The 27,063-nt window shown below is 42.9% G+C and overlaps 1 protein-coding gene across 29 annotated transcripts in view; it reads left to right on the top strand.

Annotated features, from left to right (window-relative positions):
- The first annotated feature begins 21,825 nt into the window (after positions 1-21,825).
- SLMAP (sarcolemma associated protein) overlaps positions 21,826-27,063 on the top strand; it is a 170,950-nt gene continuing 165,712 nt past the window's right edge. For all 29 annotated transcript variants that reach the window (XM_054479665.2, XM_054479658.2, XM_054479656.2 and 26 more), the window contains exons 1-2: positions 21,826-21,908; positions 22,113-23,413. In XM_054479665.2, the coding sequence (XP_054335640.1) occupies positions 23,216-23,413 (198 nt within the window). In that variant the 5' untranslated portion in view covers positions 21,826-21,908; positions 22,113-23,215. The remainder of the gene's footprint in view (positions 21,909-22,112; positions 23,414-27,063) is intronic.

Raw genomic sequence — 27,063 nt, 5'->3', positions numbered from 1 at the left:
AAGGTTGTCTTCAAGTTACTCTCACTGCCTCTACCTGGTTGTAACCTCATTCCTCCAATCCACCTTTCATTTGGCCATCATTCTAAAATGTACAATTGATTATGTCAGCTGTTTGCTTTAAAATTCTTCAATGGGCCTGGTGCGGTGGTTCACGCCTGTAATCCCAGAGCTTTGAGAGGTCAAGCTGTGTGGATCACTTGAGGTCAGGAGTTCAAGACCAGCCTGGCCAACATAGTGAAACCCCCGTCTCTCCTAAAAACACAAAAATTAGCTGGGCATGGTGGCGGGCACCTGTAATTCCAGCTACTGGGGAGCCTGAGGCAGGAGAATCGCTTGAACTCAGGAGGTGGGGGTTGCAGTGAGCTGAGATCAAGCCACTGCACTCCAGCCTGGGCAACAGAGCAAGACTCTGTCTCAAAAAAAGATAACATAAAATAAAAATAAAATAAAATAAAATTCTTCAATGGCTCCTCATTGCCTTCAGGATAAAACAACAAACATGGCCGGGCATGGTGGCTCATGCCTGTATCCCCGGAACTTTGTGTGGCCAAGGTGTGTGGATCACAAGGTCAGGAGTTGGAGACCAGCTGGCCAACATGGTGAAACCCCCTCTCTAACTAAAAATACAAAAATTGGCCGGGTGCAGTGGCTCACGCCTGTAATCCCAGCACTTAGGGAGGCCGAAACAGGTAGATCATGAGGTCAGGAGTTCAAGACCAGCCTGGCCAAGATGCTGAAACCCTGTCTCTACTAAAATACAAAAAAATTAGCTGGGCGAGGTGGTGTGTGCCTGTATGTAATCCCAGCTGCTCAGCTACTTGGGAGGCTGAGGCAGGAGAATTGCTTGAACCCAGGTGGCAGAGGTTGTAGTGAGCCGAGATCGCGCCACTGCACTCCAGCCCAGGCGACAGAGCAAGACTCCATCTCAAAATACTAATAATACAAAAATTAGCTGGGCATGGTGGTGTGCGCCTGTAATCCCAGCTACTCGGGAGGCTGAGGCAGAATTGCTTGAACCTGGGAGGCAGAGGTTGCTTTGCACTCCAGCCTGGGCAACAGAGCAAGACTGTCTTAAACAAACAAACAAACAAAACACATGGGCATGGCATATAAGGTCTTTTGTCAGCTGACTCCTGTCTGATCTTTTAATCTCTACTTCATTCTTTAAACACACTGCATCCGAGTCATGTTGAACTAATTGCTGTTTTTCAAATAGGCCATGCCCTCTTACTGTGGTCAAGCTGTTCCTTCAGCCTGAAATGACTTCCTTTTCTCCACCCTAATTCCATACCTGCAAGCCTCTAGTCATCCCTGAAGACTCAACTCATGTCCTCTTTTTTTACTGAAGACCTTCCTGGCCTCTTTAGGCAGTTTTTTGTTTTTGTTGGTTTTTTTTTTTTTTTTTTTTTTTTGATGTTGCCCAGGTTGGAGTGCAACACGATCTCGGCTCACTGACACCTCCGCCTCCTAGGTTCAAGCAATTCTCCTGCCTCAGCCTTCCGAGTAGCTGGGATTACAAGCATCTGCCACCATGCCCAGCTAATTTTTGTATTTTTAGTAGAGACGGGGTTTCACCACGTTGGCCAGGCTGGTTTCGAACTCCTGACCTCAGGTGATCCGCCCACCTCGGCCTCCCAAAGGCAGTTTTATATAGACATTTATTCTGTAGAATCTATAGTATAGTGTTTTAATTGTCTATTGCTGCATAACACATTATCCCCAAACTTAGTGGCTTAACTTAAATATAAACATTTATTATCTCTCACAGTTTCTACAGGTCAGGAATTTGGGAGCCACTTGACTGGGCAGTTCTAGTTAGGGGTTTTTCATGGAGTTCAGTCAGATGTCAACCAAGTCTGCAGTCATTTGAAGACTTGAATGGGGCTGGAAGATCCATTTCCAATGGCTTACTCACACAGCTGGTAAGTCTGTGCTCAATGCTGGTGGAAGCCGCAGTTTGTCCTCTAGTGGGCCCCTCTACAAAGTTGTTGGAGAGTCCTCATGAGATGATTGCTGGCCTCCCCCAGAGTAAGCAATCCAAGAGACTAAAGTGGGAGTAGCAAGTCCTTTACGGTCTACCCTTGGAAGTCACCCCTTGTAACCTTAGCCATGCTCTTGTTCACATAGACTAGCCCTAATTCATTGTGGAAGAAGACAACATAAAGGACATTAATACCAGAAAGTGAGAATCATTGAGAGTCATCTTAGAGACTGGCTCTCACATACAGTGACTCAATTATACATCGTATCTCACTAGCCAGTGACTACAAAATAAGATTAGACCTTTTTATTTTTTTTTTTTGAGACAGAGTCTCACTCTGTCACCCAGGCTGGAGTGCAGTGGCACGAACATGGCTCACTGCAGCCTCAACTTTCTGGGCACAAGTGATCCTCCCACCTCATCCTCCTGAGTAGCTGGGACTACAGGCGTGCGCCACCAGGCCTGGCTAATTTTTTTATTTTTCATAGACATGAGGTGGTCTCAAACTCCTGGGTTCAAGTGATCCACCTGCCTCTGCCTCCCAAAGTGCTGGGATAACAGGTGTGAGCCACTGCGCCCAGCCATAATTTTTTAAAAATTTTAGTTGACAAATAATAATTATAAATATTTGTGGGGTACAATGTGATGTATACATTATCAAATGATTAAATCAAGCTAATTAACACATCTGTCACCTCAAATTTTCATCATTTTTTGTGGTGTGAACATTTAAAATTTACTCTCAGTAATTTTGAAATATACATTACATTATTATTAATTATAGTCACCATGTGGTGCAATAGATCCTAAAAACTTATTCCTCCTGTCTAGCCAAAACGTTATACCCTTTGACCAACATCTCCCTTTTCCCTCTCCCTGCAACCAACCCTCAGTTAACCACCATGCTATTGTCTGTCTGCTACTGTGAGTTAACCACCATCCTACTGTCTACTGCTATGTGATTCCACATAACAGTCAGATCATGCAGTACTTGCCTTTCTGTGCCTGGCTTATTTCACTTAAAATAATGTCCTCTAGGTTCATCCATGTTGTGGCAAATGGCAATATTTCTTTTTAAAGGCCATTGTGTATACATAGCACATTTTCTTTATCCATCCATCCACTGATGGACAAGATTGATTCTATATCTTGGTTATTGTGAATAATGCTGAATAATTCAGTACAATTATTGTGAATAATGTGAATAATGAGGATGGGAGTGCAGATATCTGTTTCACAAACTGGTTTCAATTCCTCTGGATATATTTCCAGAAGGAGGATTGCTTGATCATATGGTAGTTATATTTTTAGTTCTTCAAGGAAACTTCTTACTCTTTTCCATAATGGCTATACTAATTTGCATTCCTACTAACAGTATACAAGGGTACCCTTTTCTCCACATTCTCTCTAACACTTGTAACCTTTCATCTTTTTGTTGACAGCCATTCTAACAGGTGGGAGACGATATCTCCCTGTGGTTTTAATTGGCATTCTTCTGATGATTAGTGATGCTGAACATTTTTTCATATACCTATTTACCATTTGTATGTCTTCTGAGAAATATCTATTTAGGTCCTTTGACATTTTTTAATTAGGTTGTTTTCTTGCTATTAAGTTGTTTGAGTTCCTTATATATTTTTGATATTAAAATCCTACTTTTTTTTTTTCTTTTGAGATGGAGTTTTGCCCTTGTTGCCCAGGCTGGAGTGCAATGGCATGATCTCAGTTCACCGCAACCTCTGCCTCCCAGGTTCAAACAATTCTCCTGTCTCAGCCTCCCGAGTAGCTGGGATTACAGGCATGTGCCACCATGCCTGGCTAATTTTGTATTTTTAGTAGAGACGGGGTTTCTCCATGTTAGTCTGGCTGGTCTCGAACTCCCGACCTTAGGTGATCCACCCACCTTGGCCTCCCAAAGTGCTGAGATTATAGGTGTGAGCCACCACTCCCAGCCTAAAATCATACTTTTAATGTTCAAATTATGATGACTTAAGCCCTCATGGCACATTTCCTAGAGAAAACAATCTCTTCCTCCTCCCGTATTTCTGATATAGCTCTCCTGTTTTCAGGAACAGTTCTTGTTCTATCACAACCTTCTGGATCTGCCGGAGTGCTGCTCTCTCTCATCCTGAGAAGAATGTAGCTCCAGTGAGCACCATTCTCCTGCGCTGATGACTGTCACCATTGCTTCCACCACTGAATTTGGGAAGTATTTGATATTCTTCCAAGAAAGTGAAATAAGCCCAAGAACACAACCGAGGCCAAGCTGTGATTGTTCACAGGTTTTGACTTTTGTTTACAGAAAGTGTAATAGACAGGGTAACCTATACTGCTGTTAGCAGTGGCTGCTATGAAAGGTCCACAGTCTAAACTCACTATCAGAATGGCAGAAACGCAGGACTTCTGGAAGCTCTACCATCATCAGAGGCTGTCCTCTTGTCCTGTGCCCTACAAAAGACATAATACAACACAGTCTGTCATCAGTCCAATTCGTGAAGTCTGGGATTTTCAGTCTTTAACACCACAGGTGGAACTCAACAATCCATGTCATAAAGTGCTGGGCCAAGTGCCCTCCATTTCTTGTTCACAGCTTCTCCTCCAGCATTGGCTGAAGAAAACAACCCTGCACACTCTCTCAGCATTCCTCTCTATCCCACTTCCACTACCCTCACAAATAAGTGTCTAAAGAATAGGCCTCTCAGCTCTGTAAACATATCCAGTAATGAGCCAGGCACAGTGGCTCATGCCTGTAATCCCAGCACTTTGGGAGGCCAAGGCAGGAGGATCACTTGAGGTCAGGAGTTCAAGACCACCCTGGCCAACATGGTGAAACTCCATCTCTAATAAAAACAAAAATTATCTGGATGTGGTGGTGTGTGAGTGTAATCCCAGCTACTTGGGAGCCTGAGGCAGGAGAATTGCTTGAACCCAGGAGGTTGCAGTGAGCCGAGATTGCATCACTGCACTCCAGCCTGGGTGACAGAGTGAGACTCTGTTTCAAAAAAAAAAAAAAAAAAAAGATATCCAGTAGTGCACAAGCATAGGACAATCTAGATCCATACTTAGGGAGAAACATTTCTTTATGGAAATCAATATATAGAGGCAGACAACTACTAAAATATACCTTATTAGCAGCCTGAAGTATCTTCATTTGTTTGTTTGTTTGTTTTGAGATGGAGTCTTGCTCTGTCGTCCAGGCTGGAATGCAGTGGTGCAATCTTGGCTCACTGCAACCTCTACCTCCCAGGTTCAAGTGATCCTCTTGCCTCAGTCTCCCAGAGAGCTGGGACTACAGGCACGCACAACTATGCCTGGCTAATTTTGGAGGGGGGGGGCATTTTTATTAGAGATGGGGTTTTGCCATGTTGGCCAGGCTGGTCTCGAGCTCCTGGCCTCAGCTGATCCACCCGCCTCAGCCTTCCAAAGTGCTGGGATTACAGGCCTGAGCCACTGTGTCTGGCCTTCATTTGTTTTACCTCAGTTATTTCAGGCCTTCACCTACAACTGGACGTTGGTGATGGCTTTGCAATTACAAAACCCAAGAGGCAGCTTCAGGGTATCTCCCAGGACAAGGGAGGAATCGGTACTAAAAGGAAATTATAGCCTTTGCTTTTAAATGTCGTGTTTCCAGCTGATTCACTCATCAAGGTTAAAAAATAAAATCCTGGCTTCAGCCAGCTTGTTTATAATATCACTTGCCGTGATTACTTGTTGGAAAGCATGTCTCTGTTTCATTAGAGAGCCTGGAGGTCAGATAGCAAAAATAGAAGCTGGAAGAGATATTAAAGGAATAAGTCGTGCCTAGGGATAGAAAATAACATCAAGCAGATTGTTTGTCACGCGGTAACAGTGGGCTGTAGTGAAATGATGAGAGGTTTTGGAGCCAAACAGATGTAGGTCCACACGATGATGGGACTCTTCCTGCAATGTGGGATGACTGGGACTTCACTTCTCTGAGCCTTAGTTTCTTCACAAGTAAAATGATGGTAACAATTTTACTTCACAGAGTTGAGGATTAAATGAGAAAATATATAATCAAGCACTGGCAGGAGGCAGGGTATGCTTCAGGTATAGCACTCGGTGCTGGGAATAAAGGAGTGAAGGGATGAAAATGAGTCACTGTCTTCACTGAGATTTCAATCTAGAAGGGAAGGCAGGAATTAAAGAACTACCTAACTTCAATTGTGATGAATGCTATCACAAAGCCTAGGGTACCATAAAAAGAGACCTGACCTCATTTAGGGTGTCAAGGAATGTGGCTTTGAGGAAGTGATGCAAAAGCTGGGGAGTCTGGGTTAGGGGAGAGCATGTCATCTTTCAGTTGAGGCATTCTAGGCTCATGGAAGGCACTCAATAAATGGGAGCTGCTATTATTATTATTTATTCAGTAAGCATTTATTGAGTGCCTACTATGTATACTGTGCTACCATGCATACTGAGGGTATAATAAATTGTGAAGTTGAAAAGTAGCTTAACTTCTTTGAGCCTCAATATGTTCAGCTGTAAAATGGGAATATTAATATTACCTACCCCTTTAGTCTTTCTTTGAAGATTCAATGAGATTATGAATGCAAAATGTTTAACATAGTGCCTGGCATAGGGAGAACATAATATATATTAGTAATATCTTTATTCACTAATCAAGACTGGCCACATAATTTACAGGGCCCAGAGCAAAATAAAAATGCAGGGCTTCTTGTTAAAAGATTATTAAGAATTTCAAGCCAGGCGCGGTGGCTCATGCCTGTAATCCCAGCACCTTGGGAGGCTGAGGCAGACGAATCACAGGGTCAGGAGTTCGAGACCCTGGCCAACATGGCGAAACCCCGTCTTTACTAAAAATACAAAAATTAGCCAGGCATGGCGGTGGGCCCCTATAGTCCCAGCTACTCAGGAGGCTGAGGAAGGAGAATCGCTTGAACCTGGGAGGCGGAGGTTGCAGTGAGCCGAGATCGGGCCACTGCACTATATCCTGGGCGACAGAATGAGACTCTGTCTCAAAAACAAAAACAAAAACAAAACAAAACAAAAAAAACAAAAAAAAAACTTTGGCCGGGCACAGTGGCTCACACCCATAATCCCAGCACTTTGGGAGGCTGAGGCGGGTGGATCACCTGAGGTTGGGAGTTCAAGACCAGGCTGACCAACGTGGAGAAACTCCATCTCCACTAAAAACACAAAATTAGCCAGGCGTGGTGGCGCATGCCTGTAATCCCAGCTGCTCAGGAGGCTGAGGCAGGAGAATCGCTTGAATCCGGGAGGTGGAGGTTGCAGTAAGCCGAGATTGTGCCATTGCACTCTAGCCTGGGCAAGAGGAGCAAAACTCCATCTCAAAAAAAAAAAAAAAAAAAATTCAAAACAGTAAAGTATTAAACCAAGGGAGGGCCCTGTGTAACTGCACAGTTCGCATGCTTACAAAGACAGCCCTTTCACTAGTTACGTCATATGTACATATGTGCTTTTGCATAGCTTACCTATATAAACACGCTGAATCTTTCTTGGGAGCAGCTTTCAAAATTCAGTATGTGGAATTTAGTGTATAAGGATAAAATATGTATACATGCAGTATATCAACAGATGATTGAGACATATTTTTCTCAACATGTTATGAAAAATTTTAAACAAAAATTATAAGAATTTCTTAGTGAGCACATGTATACAAACCACCTAGATTCTATTATTAACATTTTATTATATTTGCTTTATTTTATATATATATATATATACACATATGTATTTTTCAAGAGATGGAGTCTTGCTCTGTTGCCCAAGCTGGTCTTGAACTCCTGGGCTCAAGCAGTCCACTTACCTCGGCCTCCCAAAGCGCTGGGGTTATAGGCATGAGCCCCCACACCCGCCTCCCTTATTATATATCTATCCATTTCTTTATCCATTTATTAATCAATCTATCTTATTTTTGGTGCATTTCAAAGTAAATTCCAAATATCAATATCACTAACTAAAGCCAAATTTGTTTGATTCTTTCTCCTTTTGATGTAAATTGATATACAGAGGAATGCACAAATCTTAACAGTAAATTTGCTGGCTGGGCAAGGTGTCTCACGCCTGTTATCCCAGCATTCTGGGAGGCCAAGACAGGTGGATCACTTGAGGCCAGGAGCTCGAGACCAGCCTGGCTAACATAGTGAAACTAGTGAAACCCTGTCTCTACTGAAAATATAAAAATTAGCTGGGCATGGTGGCACATGCCTGTACTCCCTGCTACTCAGGAGGTGGGAGAATTGTTTGAACCCAGGAGGCGAAGTTTGCAGTGAGCTGAGATCGCGTCACTGCACTCCAGCCTGGGCAACAGAGTGAGACCCTGTCTCAAAAACAAAACAAAACGAAACAAAACAAAACAAAACAAAAAAATACAAGAGTAAATTTGGTAAATTTGCTGAGTTTTGACAAATGCATTGTCCTCTATAACCCAAACCTCTATAAAGATACAGAACATTACCATCATCCTAAAAAGTTCCTTCATACTCCTTCCCTGTCAGTCACCACTCCTACCCTTTCCAGAGACAACTACTGTTCTGATTTTTTTTTTCTGGTGCTTAAATTTTTCAAAAGGAACCTGGATAAGTGTAAGTACTTAGCTTCAGTGATTTCTCCTATTATGCATAGAAAATCTTGCAGTCTTTAAAATAGGAGAGGTAATTCTAGGATAGTCTGGTGCAATCAACAACAAATATTTGTTGAGACAAAGAGTAACTAAATAAATCACTTGAATGCTTTTTTCAATAGTTTTTGGGTAAAAGTGATACAATGAACACTCCAGAAAAAGTGTAAATAATTGAAAAAATATAGAGAGAGGAGATTAAAAATCACCTCACATGAAGAGATGAACACTTAAAATATTTTGGGCTGGGCATGGTGGCTGATGCCTGGAATCCCAACACTTTGGGAGGCTGAAGTGGGAGGAGGATAGCTTGAGGCCAGGAGTTTGAAATCAGCCTGGGTAACATAGACCCTATTTCTACAAAAGAAAAGTTTAAAAATTAGCCAGACTTAGTGGCATGCTCCTATAGTCCCAGCTACTGGGGAGACTGAGGCAGGAGGCTCACTTGAGCCCAGGAGTTCGAGGCTGCTGGTAGCCATGATTGCTCTATTGAGCTCCAGCCTGGGCAACAGAGTGAGACCCTGTCTCAAAAATACATATATAAATAAAATAGTGGGTGCAGTGGCTCATGCCTGTCATCCCAACACTTTTGGAGGCCTAGTTGGGTGGATCACTTGAGGTCAGGAGTTCAAGACCAGCCAGGCCAGCATAGTGAAACCCCGTCTCTACTAAAAATACAAAAATAAAATAAATAAATAAATAAAAATATTTTAATGAAATTTCTCCCTGATGCCTATGTGTACATACATATAGTGATCTCTGTATAAAATCTGATATAAATGGGATCATACACATGCTACTATGTAACCTGTTTTTATCACTTAACAATATCCCATAGATATTTTTCCTCATCGTAAATATAAGGTAGAAATATAAATCATCATTTCTAATGGGCACACTCGATGGACATATAATTCTTTAATTAACAAGTTACCAGCTGGGCATGGTGGCTCATGCCTGTAATCCCAGCACTTTGGGAGGCCAAGGTGGGCGGATCACCTGAGGTCAGGAGTTCAAGAACAGCCTGGCCAACATGGTGAAACCCTGTCTCTACTAAAAATACAAAAATTAGCTGGGCATGGTGGCACGTGCCTGTAACCCCAGGTACTCAGGAACCTGAGGCAGGAGAATCTCTTGAACCTGGGAGGTGGAGGTTGCAGTGAGCAGAAATCACACGACTGCACTCCAGCCAGGGCTATGAGTGAAACTTTGTCTTAAAAAAAAAAAAAAGTTAACCAGTTACCTACCAATGATCATTTTGATTATTTCTAAAATTTCAGTATTATCAACAATACTGTAATTAATAAATATCCTTATACAGCAGCATTTTCTGAGCTGTATAATTATTTCCTTATAGTAAATTGCCAAAGGTGGGATTATTCAGTTACAACATGACCATGTTGTACATGCTGGCTTACTATACTAAAATGCCTTCCAAAAAAAAGAGACAACGACTTACATCCACTGACTGGCTAAGTTCTAAACTCTTTCGATAAGAAAGTAAATATTTGTTTTACCTTCTTCCTTAAGGATAGAAAAAATGGAGACACATGAGGGGCTAAAAAGCCTATATTTAAACTAGCAAGCAAAAATGTATGTAAAGGTACCCATAAACACTGCAAATAAATCCAGTTGAACTCGATTCAATAAACAATTATTAAACACCTACTATATTCGAAGATGGGACTAGCTCCTGGTAGTAGAAAGGTGAGAAGCCATGGGCCCAATCAAGTTCAAAATACTCACAGTCTAATAGGACAATTTTCCTGGCTACAGAGCTTTAGTCTCACTAAAGCCTACATGACAAGAATGGACCCCAAGGGACTGCTCCTAAAGGAGCACTGACTTCTATCTTATTTTTGATATAAAACTCAAAAGATAGGCAGGGTGTAGTGGCATACGCCTGTAATCCCAGCACTTTAGGAGGCCGAGGCAGGCAGATTGCTTGAGTCCAGGAGTTCGAGACTAGCCTGAGCAACATAGTGAGACCACATCTCTACAAATACAAAAAAATTAGCCAGGTGCCATGGCTCATGCTTGTAGTCCCTGCTACTTGGGTGACATAATGAGACCCTGTCTAAAAAAAAAAAAGAAAAAAAAGCTCAAAAGATAGAAGTGAAAAGAAAGTCTCCCTTCTATTCTTGTGCCCCAGATCACTATTTCCACCCATAGTTCCCCTATTACCAATTTCCTGCATATCTTCCCAGAAGCTACCAATATTAACAATTTCCTGTATATCTTCCCAGAAAATGCTGTGTATCTATGTATCCAGGCATATGCTGAGCAGGCATATGCTAATTGTCCACTCATCACTTACTCATTCAAGCAATTTTTTACACAGTAGTATTATGCACAATTTTGCACATGAATCATAAAAATATACATCGGAGATTGTTCCATATCCATTCATACAGAGCTGCTTCATTTATCTTTTACTTGGAGATCATTCTATATCCAGTCTTATGAATCTATCTCATTCTTTTGTGTCATCTACACAATATTCCATTGCATGAATGTATTTAACAAATAATCTATTGATGGTTGGTCCCAATATTTTTTTAATAGAATGCTACAATGACTATCTTTCTAGATACTAAAATCTTTTTGTAATAAGAAATGACTATGTGATGTTAGTAATGTTTGGCTTTAAATCAAGTTAGTAAGCTACTTGTGAGATAAAATTGTTGGATTATAGATGAATATTAAAAAGTAGAGTCTGGGGCCAGGCGCGGTGGCTCATGCCTGTAATCCTGGCACTTTGGGAGGCCGAGGCAGGCAGATAACGAGGTCAGGAGTTCGAGACCAGCCTGACCAACATGGTGAAACCTCATCTGTACTAAAAATATAAAAATTAGCCAGGTGTGGTGGTATGCGCCTGTAATCCCAGCTACTCAGGAGGCAGAGGCAGGAGAATCGCTTGAACCGGGGAGGCAGAGGTTGCAGTGAGCAGAGATCGCACCACTGCACTGCAGCCTGGGCAACAGAGCAAGACTCCGTCTCAAAAAAAAAAAAGAAAAAATAGAAGTAGAGGCTGGGTATGGTAGCTCATGCTTGTTATCCCAACACTTTGGGAGGCTGAGGCAGGAGGATAACTTGAGCCCAGGAGTTTGAGACCAGCTTGGGCAACATAGTGAGACCCTGTCTCTACAAAAAAAAAAAAAAATTAGCTGGGCTTAATGGCATGCGCTTATAGTCCCAGCTACTCAGGAGGCTGAAGCAGGAGGATTGCTTGAGCCCAGGAGGTTGAGGCTGCAGTGAGCCATGATCATGCCACTGCACTCCAGCCTGGGTGACAGAGTGAGACCCTGTCTCAAAAAAATAAAAAAAATAAAAGTATAAAGCATTAGGGACAAGGGAAGTTGGGGAAAGGAGAGATGTTTGATCGAAGGGTATAAAATTTCAGTTAGGGGGAGGAATGAGCTTTAGTGATGTATTGCACAGAATAGTGATTATAATATATAACAATGCACTGTATATTTCAAAATTACTTAAAGAGTGGATTTTAGATGTTTTCACCACAAAAAATGATAAGTATGTGAGGTGACAGATATGTTAACTGGCTTGATTTAATCATCCCACAATGTATACATGTATGAAAACATCATTTTACCCCATGAATATACAAAATTATTATTTGCCAATTAAAAATAAGAGTACAAAGCATTAAATATATACACTATGTTTGAAATCTGTTTTCCCAAATAACTGTTAAAACAAAAGAAAAGCATAAAAGCCAAGAGGAAATCTCCACCCACTTAGACTCCTCAGGGTGCCTAAATATATAGGCCTTACCCAAGGTCTTAGCGGTCCACAGTAGAGCTTTGTCACACTAACAGCGAGAGCTCTTTGTAGAGTCCATGCCTTGGCACTAAGAACTTCCCCTAGAGTTTGGATCTAGCAATGTGGACATACAAATATTCATTTGTCACACATAATTCATCAAAAGGCTTTTGTACATGCAAGCAGAGGAGCACATTTCCTTTTGCCTTTCCCATTGACTTTTGTTTCTGAACTTCATTTTGAAATAATTACAAATTTAAAAGTTTCATGAATAACACAAAGAACTCCCACACATTCTTTATCCAAACTCACTATTGGTAAACATTTTGCCACAGTCTTCCCCCCATATATTTTTTCTGTATTATTTAAGAATAAATTGCATACATTATGCCTCTGTATCCCTTAATACTTCAGTGTGGGCTGGGTACGGTGGCTCACGCCTGTAATCCCAGCACTTTGGGAGGCTGAGGCGGGTAGATCACCTGAGGTCAGGAGTTTGAGACCAGCCTGGCCAATATGGTGAAAAGCCGTCTCTACTAAAAATACAAAAATTAGCCAGGCATGGTGGTGTGTGACTGTAGTCTCAGCTACTAAGGAGGCTGAGGCAGGAGAATTGCCTGAATCCGGGAGGCGGAGGTTGCAGTGAGCTGAGATGGCACCACTGCACTCCAGGCTGGGTGACTGTTTCTCAAAAAAAAAAAAGCTGATGCATAGACATCTACTATTTTTGCCTGCCCAGCTATCTTTCCTCTTCCTTTTGGCAACAGCTTTAGGAAACCATCCCTTTTCCATTGGACACAGAGTTAGTGGAACTGTCCTTCGAGGTCCTCATCCCCCACCCCAATCCCCTTTCTGGCCATGGAATAGGCATGTAAGGCAACCTAGGTCAATCAGTTGGGGTTTTGAATCTTGAAAGGGGCTTAAAGATTGACAAAGGGTGACTTGATTCCTAAAGGTGGTGCCCTGAAGAGGCTGCTTAATGGCTGTTGCTACTTATTAGCTCTGCTTCTCTGTGACTTGCTTCTTTAGCATTTCTTTTCATTCTCAGTGCCACCTCATGTCTTTCCAATAATTCCCATAGGCTTAGGTTGGCCGGTTTCTGTTGCTTGCAAACACAGGACCCTAATCAATAACAGCTGACTTGAAAAAATTTTGCTTTCAGCAACACTTGCCCAAATGGAACTGTGACTTGAATTGCATAGAAAAAAGTTGGCCCTGGGTACACCCTTCCCTAATGCTTAGTGTGGCAATGCCTTATAGACTTATGGCTCTGCCATTCAGTCTTATTAATGACACCCTGTTTTCATACTCCCAGAAGTGACCCTTCCTGGAAAAGCAGAGCAGCTCTTCTGTTAGTTGCAGCTTTTAGAAATGTCTCCAGCAAAGGGGCACTGCTTTAGTCAGTGGTTATTTTAACTCTGTCACCCCCAAACTGATCCATCTGGTTGGTAGAGTGATGAAATACAATCTGCCTTGAACACAACATCACAGGGGGCTCCTTGCCTGATTGACTCTAGGGCCTGCTGCCAGCAGGAAGTGAAGATACCACTTATTGTCTTTCCTGACAATCTGTTCCTGACTTCTAGGAACTCACACATATGGAAGAACACTTTGATGTTTCCAAAAGACATTCAGACAGTGTAGTATGAATCTATCCTCAGGAAAAAAAAAATCCCCATAAAAGCATAATCAAGTGGGGTACAGTGACTTACACCTGTAATCCCAGCAGTTTGGGAGGCCAAGGCCAGAGAATCACTTGAGCCCAGGAGTTTGAGACCAGCCTGGGCAATATGGCAAGACCCTGTTTCCACACACACACGAAATTTTTTTTTAAATTAGCCGGGTGTGGTGGTGCATGCCTGTAGTCGCAGCTACTCGGGCGGCTGAGATGGGAGGATCCCTTGAGCCCAGGAGGTCAAGGCTCCAGTGAGCCATGATCTCGCCACTGCACTCCAGCCTGGGTGACAGAGCAAGACCCTGTCTCAAAAAATCTCATCAAAACTCCACATATTTTGGTTACTTAGGAAAATGTTTCTAGTAGTAAAGGCATGTTGATCTATTTCTGCAATTTACTGTCAAAAAGTTCAGAAAACACACAGATAAGGCAAATATGACAAAATGGTAACAACTTAGAATCAAGGAGCTCTGTGTGTGTTCACTGTAATTTCAATATTTCTGTACATTTGAAATTTTTTATTACAAAAAGTTTGGGAAAATATAAAAAATGAACAATTTTAGTGGACACAGGGTCTACCTTGATTAAATATTATTCTCATTATCATCTTCAAGACTAACTTCAGAGTCTAAGCTAGAGTGAGAAGTTACAAAATCAAGTCAAGTTTTCTTCTGCCACCATCTTTGCCACTGATCCCGAGTTATCATATAACCAGAAAATGGGGAGATGGACCTGTCTGGTTGCACTTAAAGCATCTCATTTCTCTAGAGAAGCGTTTTCAGTGTCAATAGCCCACCAATTTATTCTACAGCATTTCACATGTCATGCTCATTAACATGCCAGATTTGCACAGAGGAGACTGGGTTCCTGAGCCATATGTTCAAGGCAGGAACAGCTATATATTTTTTTTGTTTTTATTCAGAGTTTCGCTTTTGTAGCCTGGGCTGGAGTGCAAGAGTGTGATCTTGGCTCACTGCCCCAGCCTCCTGAGTATCTGGGATTACAGGTGTGATCGACCACACCAGACTAAGTTTGCATTTTTAGTAGGGATGGGATTTAATAGTGTTGGCCAGGCTGGTCTTGAACTCCTGACCCCAGGTGATCTACCCGCCTTGGCCTTCCAAAGAGCTGGGATTACAGGCATGAGCCACCACGCTTGGCAACAGCTATATAATTTGAGGGGTCCAGTGCAAATGAAAATGAGAAATCTGTTCAAAAGTTACTGAGAATTTCAAGACGGCAGAGTACATCCAGATATAGTCCTTCCAAGCAGGGCCCTATGTAAAGGTCATACGCTTATGAAACCAGCTCTGTACAAAGCCCAGTGAAGAATCTACAGATGATTGGCCAGGCACAGTGGCTCATGCCTGTAATCCTACCATTTGGGAGGCAGAAGCGGGCAGATCACTTGAGCTCAGGAGTATGAGACCAGCCTAGCCAACATGGTGAAACCCCTTCTCTACTTAAAAAAAAAAAAAAAAAATTAGCTGGGTGTGGTGGCGAGTGCCTATAATTCCAGCTACTCGGTCGGAAGGCTGAAGTAGGAGAATTGCTTGAACCCCGGAGGCAAAGGTTGCAGTGAGCTGAGATTGAGACATTGCACTCCTGCCTGGGCAACAGAGCGAGACTCTGTCTCAAAAAAAAAAAAAAAAACACAGATGAGACCTCCTCCTCCCAGCCTTGTATGCTTGACATGCTTTGAGGGAGTGGGGGTGCGGGAGAAGCAGGCACTCCAGAGTCACTTCCTTGTATAGGTCTCTTCAATCCATTTAAACCTATCTTCTGAGAAATCCTTAAGACCAAAGACCCCTGAGAAATTTATTATTTTTCTAAAACATAGGCATTTAGTGAGATGCTGATGTATGACATTATACAGTAGCAACAAGGCATTTTTCTGAAACAAAAGCCCAAATAAAGCTTATTAAAAGGAAACACAAATAACTACATTCAAAAACAATTATTCAAAATATCATAGTTTTCTTTCTCTCTCTCTCTCTCTTTTTTTTTTGAGACAGAGTCCTGCTGTTTCACCCAGGCTAGAGTGTAATGGCGAGATCTCGGCTCACTGCAGCTACCACCTCCCAGGTTCAAGTGATTCTCCTGCCTCAGCCTCCCAAGTAGCTGGAATTACAGACGTGCGCTACCACACCCGGCTAATTTTTGTATTTTTAGTAGAGACAGGACTTCACCGTGTTGGCCAGTCTGGTTTTGAACTCCTGACCTCAGGTGATCCTCCTGCCTTGGCCTTCCAAAGTGCTGGGATTACAGGCGTGAGCCACCATGCCAGGCCAAAATATCATAGTTTTCTTAGAATAAAGTATGCACTTAAAATATATTTTTATGTGCAACACTTGCAGGGAATTATTATATATATATGTTACAAATCATTTGATGAGCAAAGCCATCGTATATACAGTCTCTGATATTTTACTTGGTAACTAAGTTATTTGGAAATAAATCCAGATATACCAATAAAAATTCAGAAGGAAAATGCCTCATGGGGTTTTCTGACCCAGCCCTTTTACTCTTAAGCATTTGCTACATTCCAAGTAACATTCTCAAATTAGTTATAAAAAAACAAGGAGATACTTCCAGTAATCAAAAGGGGACTTATACAAGAGTGAAAAAAAATAGCATAATTTCTTCCCTTCCTTGTCCCCCTGCCCCAATACAGGCCTTTTGCTATTGATATAAATTATTTATCACTTTTAAGAATAAGGCCCTTAGTGTTGACCTTCCCATTTCTAATAAATGTGGTATTTTTAAAAGGGCATGCCTCATGTGGCTTAGAATAGCATCTGGAAGAATACAGCTAACAAATTGTTAACAGTAGCATTAGACTAAGTATTTGTGACGGGGCTAGAGAGGACTTTTACTTTCCTCCTTTTTTTTTTTTTGAGACAGAGTTTCACTCTTGTTGTCCAGGCTGGAGTGCAATGGCACAATCTCGGCTCACCACAACTTCCACCTCCCGGGTTCAAATGATTCTCCTGCCTCAGCCCCCGAGTAGCTGGGATTACAGGGACGCACCACCATGCCCGGCTAATTTTTGTATTTTTAGTAGAGATGAGGTTTCTCCATGTTAGTCGGGCTGGTCTCGAACTCCCAACCTCAGGTGATCCGCCCACCTCGGCCTCCCAAAGTGTTGGGATTACAGGCGTGAGCCACCGCGCCCGGCCTACTTTCCTCATTTTTGCTTACCTAAATATATGCAATGAGCATGTGTTTCTTTTATCAATCAAAAAAAATCAATCGGGGCCAGCATGGTGGCTCATGCTTATAATCCCAGCACTATGGGAGGCCGGACAGGAGGATCACTTGAGCCCACGAGTTTGACACCAGCCTAAGCAACACAGGGGATCCGAGGTATACAGAAAAGAAAAAATTAATAAACAAAAATAAATTAGCTGGGTATGGCGGTGGCACATGCCTGTGGCACATACTTACTAAGGAGGCTGAGGTGGAAAGATTGGTTGGGCTGGGGAGGTTGAGGCTAGAGTGAGCCGTGATTGTGCCATTGCACTCCAGCCTAGGTGACAGAGTAAGATATTGTCAAAAAAAATAATAAAAATAAAGATAATTTTAGAAAGAAAAAACCCCAGCATGTACTTTGGATCTAGCATGGTGACTTATTTTCAGTCACTCAATCGAATATTAAGATTCTTAATGTTTTTCTTAATGTTTGAGCCTGAGCCTTAGTTTCCTTACCTATAAAATAAGGTTAATACTTAATACACAGAGATGTCACGAGGAAAATGTTAACCACATGGTAAATACACAATCAATAAAGTTCCTTCTCTGAGCCTCACTTTCCTTGCTTGTAAAATGTGGAAGCTGGATTTGTTGTCTATGATTCTTTCTGGAGTTATAATATTGTGATTCCCTCTTTTTATATTCACAGAAAAAGGTTGCTAAATGAACTTAATGTCTTCATTTGTCTTCAGGTAGTTATTTTTCTTTTATTTCCTGAATAACCAGGAAGCCAAAAACATATGAGCAGTGCCTCTGGAATGTCTGGGCTACTCCACCCTGGGCACCTGGGAAATGACAGGGTATTTCCACTCATTAGAATCTCCCTGATGAAGAGAGCTTTCCTTAGTGTGAAGAGGAACTAACTTCAGTTGTAATAAGCCAGTGTATGCCACTAAAAATGTTATATACTCTCAATTTTGGGCTTTGAGTACTCCCAGCTTTCTCTTAATTGGTTTGCTTACCTATATTTGCAATCCAGATACTCTACTGAAACAGTTATGCAAGTGTTCCATAATTTATCATATCCCATGTGTATGTCATTGGTCAAAGTCCAATTAGATCATTATCAATTAGAGAGGGCTGCATATTAGTTGAGTTTACAGAGTTGTCTCCTACACATCAGAAATGCTAATAATTGCCCATCTTTGATGGTACCAGGATGATAATTTTACAAGTCTCTCTTTGCTTTTATAAGATTGAAAAGTGGCTTGGATCATAGCAGTGGCAATACTCATCAGACTATAAAAAGGCAAAAACTTAAAAAGGGAGAGAACTACAAAATCAGGAAACATTGCCATTCCCAATTTCTCAAAATATGACATGTTTTTTATTTAATAAAAATTTTGTGTGGATACAGAATCACAGAGAGGAACACCCACATGACTTAGAATTCAAAGTATCTCATGTATGAGATTTCTTAATTTAAGCCTTTTCTGTGCCTGCTGAATACCAGTGGGTGAAGAATGCCTTCAATGCCATTTTGGCATTTCTAGCACCCTGTATAGCTTGATAGGATTCTTTATCCTGACATGTTATAGTAGTCCCAGCTTTTCTTGTAGAAGAAAGTCCACTCTGCTTAACATTAATTTTAAGAGATATTATAGTAGAACTGAATATAAACAGACTTTTTTTGTTTCCATATGTATGATTAAGTTTCTCTGTATACAAACTAGAGATAAAACAACTTGCTCCTTACTATATGTGGAAGGCTGGGGGAATTCTTTCTACAAGCAATAATGATAAATATTAACATTCTGTGAGTGTCTACTATTTCCCAGCCATCATGGTTGGCATTTTGTATTCCATTGTTTTATTTAATCCTAAGAAGACTCTGTAAGGTATTATCTACCTTTTTCCTTCCCCTCACCCCCACTCTTTTTTTTTTTAAAAAAAAAAAAGACTGGTCAAGTGCAGTAGATGTATGTTTTTTTTTTTTCAGATAAGGAAGCTGAAATTTAGGGAAGCTAAATAATTTACCATTTATGGTGCTGGTAAAAGTATGCCATGTCTGATTCCAACACCTTGACTTTCATTACTTCTCTTTGATCTTCTAGGAGGAAGATGGAAATGTTCTGAAGTCTGGTGCATTGCCTAGAAGTCCTTCAGCAACTGAAACCTCACTTCTGTCACACTTCCTCCTCTTGTTTTCCCTTATCTCTTATGCTCTGGTGATACGAACCTACTTGCAATTCCCTTAAAGTCCTGTTCTCTCAAGTCTCTGGACTTTTGTTGGGATTGTTTCTTGGCTTAAAATTTCTTTATCCCAATAGCATCAGACTAGCTGGTCTAATCCTTTCAAGTTTCAGTTTAAACTACTCTGCCATGCTTCCATTACTCTTGACATACTCCATTACAGCAAGGATCTTTCTGTGTCATCACCTAAATTGAGCAACCTGAGGGAGTCTTTTTGTTTCTTCATTATTGTATTTTCAGGACCTTTCAAAATATCTATTTCGCAGTAGACGTTCAATTAAATATTTATAGAATGAATGTATGAAAGAATGCACAAATGACTTGCTATTCGTGCAAAAAAACTCATTAGGGATCTGTGGAGGGTCCTATCTTATTTTATTCCGTAATAGCCTAAAAGTTATCAGAAGTGAAAACTTTTCATCTTCTCATAAGAAAGCTTTCCAACATATCCTCATTTTGAATAGCATACCTGGAACACAGTGGTAGCTTGACACATATTTGTTGAATTGATGAAGAGCTTGAAAAACAAATATAACGTCTTTATTATATAATGCCTATTCTTTCCAGACTCACTTTGTGTCCCGCCTACTTTATCCTCTAATAATGAGTAACCGTATGTAATTTTCATTCATGCACCAAATACTTATTTATCCACTATTATGTGCCGGCACATTGGTGCACTGTTTCAAGTAGGCTCCTTCTTTTCCTTGATATCCGTGTTCGTGGAAATTCATGAAACCATTCAGCGAATACCATATTTATTGTGGTTTTCCTATCTTCCTTCATTCAGTTCAGTTACTTCTCCCAGACCATCCCTGACCCCTTGGGCAGCTAGTGCCTGCCTCTATCTTAGTCCTGATTACATCAATTTCATGTTTGTCACTCCCTACCCCCATTTCTAACCCACAATACCGTTATGCTCTCAGAAGGCAGGAATTGAAGTCTGGTTCAGTTTTGTGTCCCCAGGGCCCAGCAAAAACCTAGGACACGGCCAAACTGTCTATATAAGTATTGAAATGAATAACTGCTACTTTTTTTTTCTTTCTTTCTTTCTTTCTTTTTTGGAGAGACAGAGTTTCACTCTTCTTGCCCAGGCTGGACTGCAATGGCGCGATCTTGGCTCACCGTAACCTCCGCCTCCCGGGTTCAAGTGATTCTCCTGCCTCAGCCTCCCAAGTAGCTGGGATTACAGGCATGCGCCACCACGCCTGGCTAATTATGTATTTTTAGTAGAGACGGGGTTTCTCCATGTTGGTCAGGCAGGTCTCAAATTCCCGACCTCAGGTGATCCGCCTGCCTCAGCCCCCCAAAGTGCTGAGATTACAAGCGTGAGCCACCGCGCTCGGCCTAATTGCTACTCTTTATTGAACAACATAGATTAACATTTTGAAGTCTCACCACACCAAGTGAATTAACTATTATTAACATGTCATCCATGAGAAAAAAGAGGCTTGAAAAAGTTTAGAAACTTGCCTAAGGTCACACAGTGGTGGAGCCTGTTATTGCAGGAATCTGAAGAATGAAGTCACCTTTGATTCTAAATGAGTAAGGCTCCTTCTCACTATTTTTTCTTAAAGTTTTCATTTAGCCCTTGCAAAGTCTTCCTTCTTTAGACCAATGACTCCTCATCTTGATATTGTAAGTGGGGGAAATACCCTCTTTTCTCACTTTGGAAATTGTTCAATCTCTCTTTGGAAGAAACATGATTTTAAACTTTCTGAACGCTCCTTCTGTGGAAGAATCCGCGCAGGAGCTCTGGGGGCACATAACAGGTTCAGTGAGAAAGACTGTCATTCGAAATGGAATGCAGGAACTAAGATTTTTCTTTTTTTCCGGGAAGAAAACATAACGAATTTAGCAGAGGGGAGAATGGTCCTTCTGTTAGGTGCACAAATCCTAAGACTTGAGGGAGTTTGGCGGCTCACACCTAAGGTAGCTGCGGGTGACTGTGTTGCCCACAGCTAAGATGGCTGCTAATGACCATCTCCTTTCGCTGGGTCTGTTCTTTCGCTCGCTAGTATTTTTATCGAGAATTAAACAGAATAAAATTTAGTAAAAGTTGGCACCTCCTTGCTAAGTAGATAAAATAAGAAGGTGGCACTGTTTGTTTGGAAAACCTTCTACGGCGCAAATTGTTCTTGCCCTTAACCAAAATGGTCGTTAAGGTTGTCCCCAGGTTTGAAGCTTCCAGCCCTTAACTAAGATGGCGCCTGGAGGCCCGTTAAAAATTAGCTTGCCCTTTTTTCTGCCCTCTACCAACACGGCTTCCGTGGCGTCGTTCACGTGACATTCCTGGACTACGGCGCGGGAGAGGGGGTAGGAGGGCCCTTGAAGGGTGCGCGTTCCCGTGGCGGTGCACCGGGTAGGTTTCAGTCAGAGTCACTATGGCGGCCGGCGCTGGCAAGGTAAGCTGAGGCGGTGGTGGCGGCTAGGGAGTAGGACCCGTCGTGGCGTCCTGGCTCCAAATCCTCGCAGCCTGCTTGCGGAGAGGTCGGCGGAGGTCGTGCCTAGCGGTGTGGGCTGGCGGGGGTCTGGCTGGAGGGGGCGAGGGCTGAGGCGGGCGGGCTGAGGCGCCTGACGGCCGTTTGTTTTGATGTTTTCCGCACCAGGTCGGAAAGTTTCCTGCCTCGTCGGGCGCAGCGTGAGCTTGCCCCATCGGCCGCGATCGGTGGAGGCTGCGGCGGATCCAGCCCGGGGCCTCCAGGCCTCTCCCCAACCTTCGGGCCAGTCTCCCTCCCCCACCTTCTCGTCCGCCGGGAGCTGCGGCTGCCGTCCCTGAGATGCGACCCTCGCGGAGGCAACCCTGAGGGGAGGCGGCCCATGTGCTGAGCGGCGGCCAGGAGCCCAGGCGTCCGGGGACCAACTTCCTGCCGCCTGGGAACCCGAGCCTCCCGGTGTCGCGCCTCGCTTGGTCTGCACCGGCCTGCGGAGCCGGGTCCCCGCCCTGGTCGCGGGGACGCTCGCCAGGTGCCCAGGAGTCCCGACTTGGCCACTGCCCGCGCCCCGCCGGCCTCCACGCCTCGCGCGGAGGACCTCAGCTATCGCCGCCTCGGATCGTGCCAGGCCGGGGACCGCGTCCCCCTTCCCGGGGCGGCCTCCGCTCAGCAGGGGCAATGCAGACTGTCCCGCCGGCCGTCTAGAGCCCCTCCGCCTCAGTCACCTCTCGCCCCTTCACTCCGGGCGAGGACGGGCGGTGGCAGCCCAGAGGTGCCCAGCCACACCTTCCTTCGGCCCAAAAGGACTTTCCTGGCCGCGCCGCACCGACCCTTCCTTCATGCTGCAGTGCTGCAACGTTTCCGCCACCAAGGGGGAAAAGCGGCCGCGATCTCAAACCAAACACAAGAATTGGCGTGTGACTCATCTGCTTGGATACCTCCAGTCCCCAAACTGTGTTCCAGGAGTTTTCTTGGCCGAAGCTGCTCGATGTTTGAGCCTTTTCTTCCCAGAGAAGAAGATGGACTGAAAGCTGCCAGTTGGGGACTTTTTGTGATCACGGCGTTGCTGGGTTTTAAAGGAGGTGATGGGGCTTGCGCTGGCTTGTCTTCCCACCCAAGTGAAGAGTTGATGTTCACGGGTTATGCTTAGACAATGTGCAGTTTGTGTTAATTTAAAATTTTGGGTGGGATAGGGGCATAGGCTTGTGAAGGGCAGTCCGGATCCGGAGGAACTCCTCTTTGTCCCTGGTAGGAGAGACACCCCCAGTCTATCCTCGATGCCGTCAGCCTTGGCCATCTTCACTTGCCGCCCGAACTCGCACCCGTTTCAGGAGCGTCATGTCTACCTGGACGAGCCCATCAAAATCGGCCGCTCAGTGGCCCGCTGTCGACCAGCGCAGAATAATGCCACTTTTGATTGCAAAGTGCTATCAAGGAACCACGCTCTCGTCTGGTTTGATCACAAGACGGGCAAGGTAATGTCACCACATTGTCCAGCGGCATTGTTTAACAAACTTTTTTTTCCCCCTTTGCCCTCCCTGAGAGGCCTAATATATGCAGGATCCCAGGGTTTGCATCCAGAGGAGGCTTTGCGCAAAGCCACGAATCAACTGTTTGTGTGCCTGGTTCTAGTGGAAATTTGATTGAGGTGGTTGAATGGAAAACACAGAAGGTATTGTAATTAAAAACCTCAGGAGGGCTATGGCATCTTGATAACGTGGTCATTCCCAGTGAAATCCCGAACTAGATAGTGAAACTTGGCGTCTTGCTTTTAGTCTGTTTAGAAGGGTGAATTCACAGTTCAGCGCTTTATTAAGCAAACAGCAGTTCTCAAAGCAATTCGGGGAATCCGTGGCCATTATTATCCCGGGGCTCAAGTGTCTTAATGGTGAAATGTAGTTAACACATAGCTTTAGGTGAGTTCAGATCAGGACCTTTCTAGTAAGGATAATTGCTGGTATAAACTTAAGATTTTTGGAAGGTTTGATACATACTTGCCCTTGGAGGAGTAATTTGCAATAATCAGAGCTAATTTAATTAAGCATGAACAACTGTAACTTTATATATTTTCAGAGTTTTTTACAAGTTGGAGAACACACACATACTGCGTTTGAAAATCACTTTTTGATGTTCCCTGCAGCACTTATTAAGTACTTAATGCATACTTACAGAGGTGCTATTCAAAAGTTAGTGTTAGGAAATGGACTTATTTTCTGAAATTATACTCTATTCTGTCAATTATAGCATTACTTAAATGTGATATGATGAATTCAGTGCTTTTCATTTTAAGCGTAACCAATTTAGTATTTTTATGTTAGTATCGTAAGTTACTATACATGTATGTGCTTTTGTTTTAAGAAGTGAAGAAAGAAATTAAGATCCTTTCCATTTTTAAAAACTGTTTATTTATGTTTGTGGAGAGTATACTAAAGAGCTCATCTTTGTGCCTAAACCTCAGGTTTTTAGCTGAGCTACTGAATCAGTTCCAACTTTAAGTTATGTAAGACTAATAGTACTGTCTCAGGTTTCACCTCCTGACTTTTTGCCCCTCTTTCTGAGTTAAATAATTAAATCTTAAAGGAAGAACTTAAGTCTTCAAGAATATGTTTTGAAATGAAAGAAATCTGAGCCTCAAAAGGAAGAGAAAAAATGATACTTCGGCAGCTACTGATTTAAGAAATTATTTTGTAAATTATTTTTTAAAGAAAGGAGGAAAAGATGGTCCAAGTGCTGTGTGCCTTATAATATCCATACTTTATGTGTAGGATGAGAACTGAAGAGTATGTTAACTTTTCTGTTTAACACCAGATCCTCATTTACCTGTGGAACAGACCCTTTCCCCCCTCCCCCCAAGCTGAAGTTAGGGTGCCTAAAATACTTCATAGATTACTTGTAATCCTTTTTTTTTTTTTTTTGAGACAGATTTTTGCTCCTGTCACCCAGGCTGGAGTGCAGTGGCGCTATCTCAGCTCACTGCAACCTCTGCCTCCCGGGTTCAAGTGATTCTCCTGCCTCAGCCTCCCAAGTAGCTGGGATTACAGGCACACGCCACCATGCCTGGCTAATTTTGTATTTTTAGTAGAGACAGGGTTTCACCATGTTGGCCAGGCGGTCTCGAACTCCTGACCTCAGTTTATCCGCCTGCCTCAACCTCCCAAAGTGCTGGGATTACAGGCGTGAGCCACTGCACCTGGCCCTCATAATTCTTTAAAATGAAGATTCATAGAACTCATTTTTCCAGCAGTTGAATTCAAACATCAGTTTACTACTAAGTAGTGCCTTAACTCAACCAGTTTTTACATTTTCGCCATTTTATGTTCTTGGGCAACAGGTCTAAACTAATCAGACAACAGGTTTGCTCACAGTACATACTCTGCAAATGCACTTTCTTTGATGAAGCACTCAAAGGGGACTCTCATTTTTTGTTTTACTTATTTGAAAAATACTGATTTCATGCCCAGTGCTTTCCGTGACTGTACTAAAACTCTCACAATAGGTTATTTTGAGATAACTAAGAGTAGATCAATAGTGACTGTTTCATGAATTGAGGTGACATGTTAATATTTGTTTTTTTTTTGAGATGGAGTCTCGCTCTGTCGCCTAGGCTAGAGTGCAGTGGCACAACCTCAGCTCACTGCAACATCTGCCTTCTGGGTTCAAGCGATTCTCGTGTCTTAGCCTCCTGAGTAGCTGGGATTACAGGTGCGTGCCACCATGCCCAGCTAATTTTTATATTCTTCGTAGATACTGGGTTTCACCATGTTGGCCAGGGTGGTCTTGAACGCCTGACCTCAAGTGATCCACCCTCCTCCGCCTCCCAAAGTGCTGGGATTACGGGCATAAGCCACAATATCTGGCCATGAAATTGGTTCTTCAGAAAAACTTACCTTTGAATGGTAGATATGGCTTATTTCTACCATTTTCACTTTTTTCCCCCTTCTGCTTTATTAACTAAAGTAACAGGCAGGCTATGAGACCACTACTTTAGATATAGATGTAATTATTGATTATTATACCACTTAATCTAGTTATAGCAGATACTCTGTCAGATCTTACCATGTCATTGAATTGTTTTAGGAATTAACTATTTAAAGTTTTGGTTTGGCCAGATAGTAGGTTTTAATTGAGCATCTATTATGTGCCAGACACTGTAAGGGATACAGTTCCAAAGAAAACCCACAGTGCGACCAAATAGTTCTTGTATGAAATTTGCAGTGTCTGTAGTCCTAGCTACTCGGGATGCTGAGGCACGAGGTTTGCTTGAGCCCAGGAGTTTGAGGTTGCAGTGCTGTGATTATGCCACTGCACTCCAGCCTGGGCATCAAAGCAAGACCCTGTCTCTTAAAAAAAAAAAGAATCCCTCCAGGCAAGGAGTTTCGTTCTTGTTGCCCAGGCTGGAGTGCAATGGCGCGATCTTGGCTCACCACAACCTCTCCCTCCTGGGTTCAAGTGATTCTCCTGCCTCAGCTTCCCGAGTAGCTGGGACTACAGGCATGCGCCACCATGCCTGGCTAATTTTGAGTTTTTAGTAGAGACAGGGTTTCTCCATGTTGGTCAGGCTGGTCTTGAACTCCCAACCTCAGGTGATCCACCCACCTCAGCCTCCCAAAGTGCTGGGATTACAGGCATGAGCCACCGCGCTCGGCCAGGTTTTTTTTTTTTTTTTTTTAACATCTGGGGATGATAATAGTACCTATTACTGTTTTGAGAATTGAGGTAATTATATAAATCACTTAGCACCCTGTCCCTGGCTCTTACTAAGCACCCGGTACTTAGCAGAGAGGATGTTTAGTGGGGAAGAGGGAACTATTTAGACAACACTGTGCAATTTGCTATAGTGCTATGGAGTCTTAGGAAGGTGATGAGAAATTATTTTCTTTAATGTGATGGCATATATAGAAGAAATTTTTTTTTTTTTTTTTTTTTTTTGAGACGGAGTCTGGCTCTGTCGCCCAGGCTGGAGTGCAGTGGTGCGATCTCGGCTCACTGCAACCTATACCTTCTGGATTCAAGGGATTCTCCTACCTCAGCTTCTCAAGTAGCTGGGATTGCAGGCATTCATCACCATGCCCGGCTAATTTTTGTATTTTTAGTGGAGACGGGGTTTCGCCATGTTGGCCAGGCT

This window comes from Pongo pygmaeus, chromosome 2 (genome assembly GCF_028885625.2).
Source record: "Pongo pygmaeus isolate AG05252 chromosome 2, NHGRI_mPonPyg2-v2.0_pri, whole genome shotgun sequence".
Taxonomy (NCBI): domain Eukaryota; kingdom Metazoa; phylum Chordata; class Mammalia; order Primates; family Hominidae; genus Pongo; species Pongo pygmaeus.
Note: the sequence above shows the minus strand (reverse complement) of the source record. Positions and strands in the feature narration are given on the sequence as shown.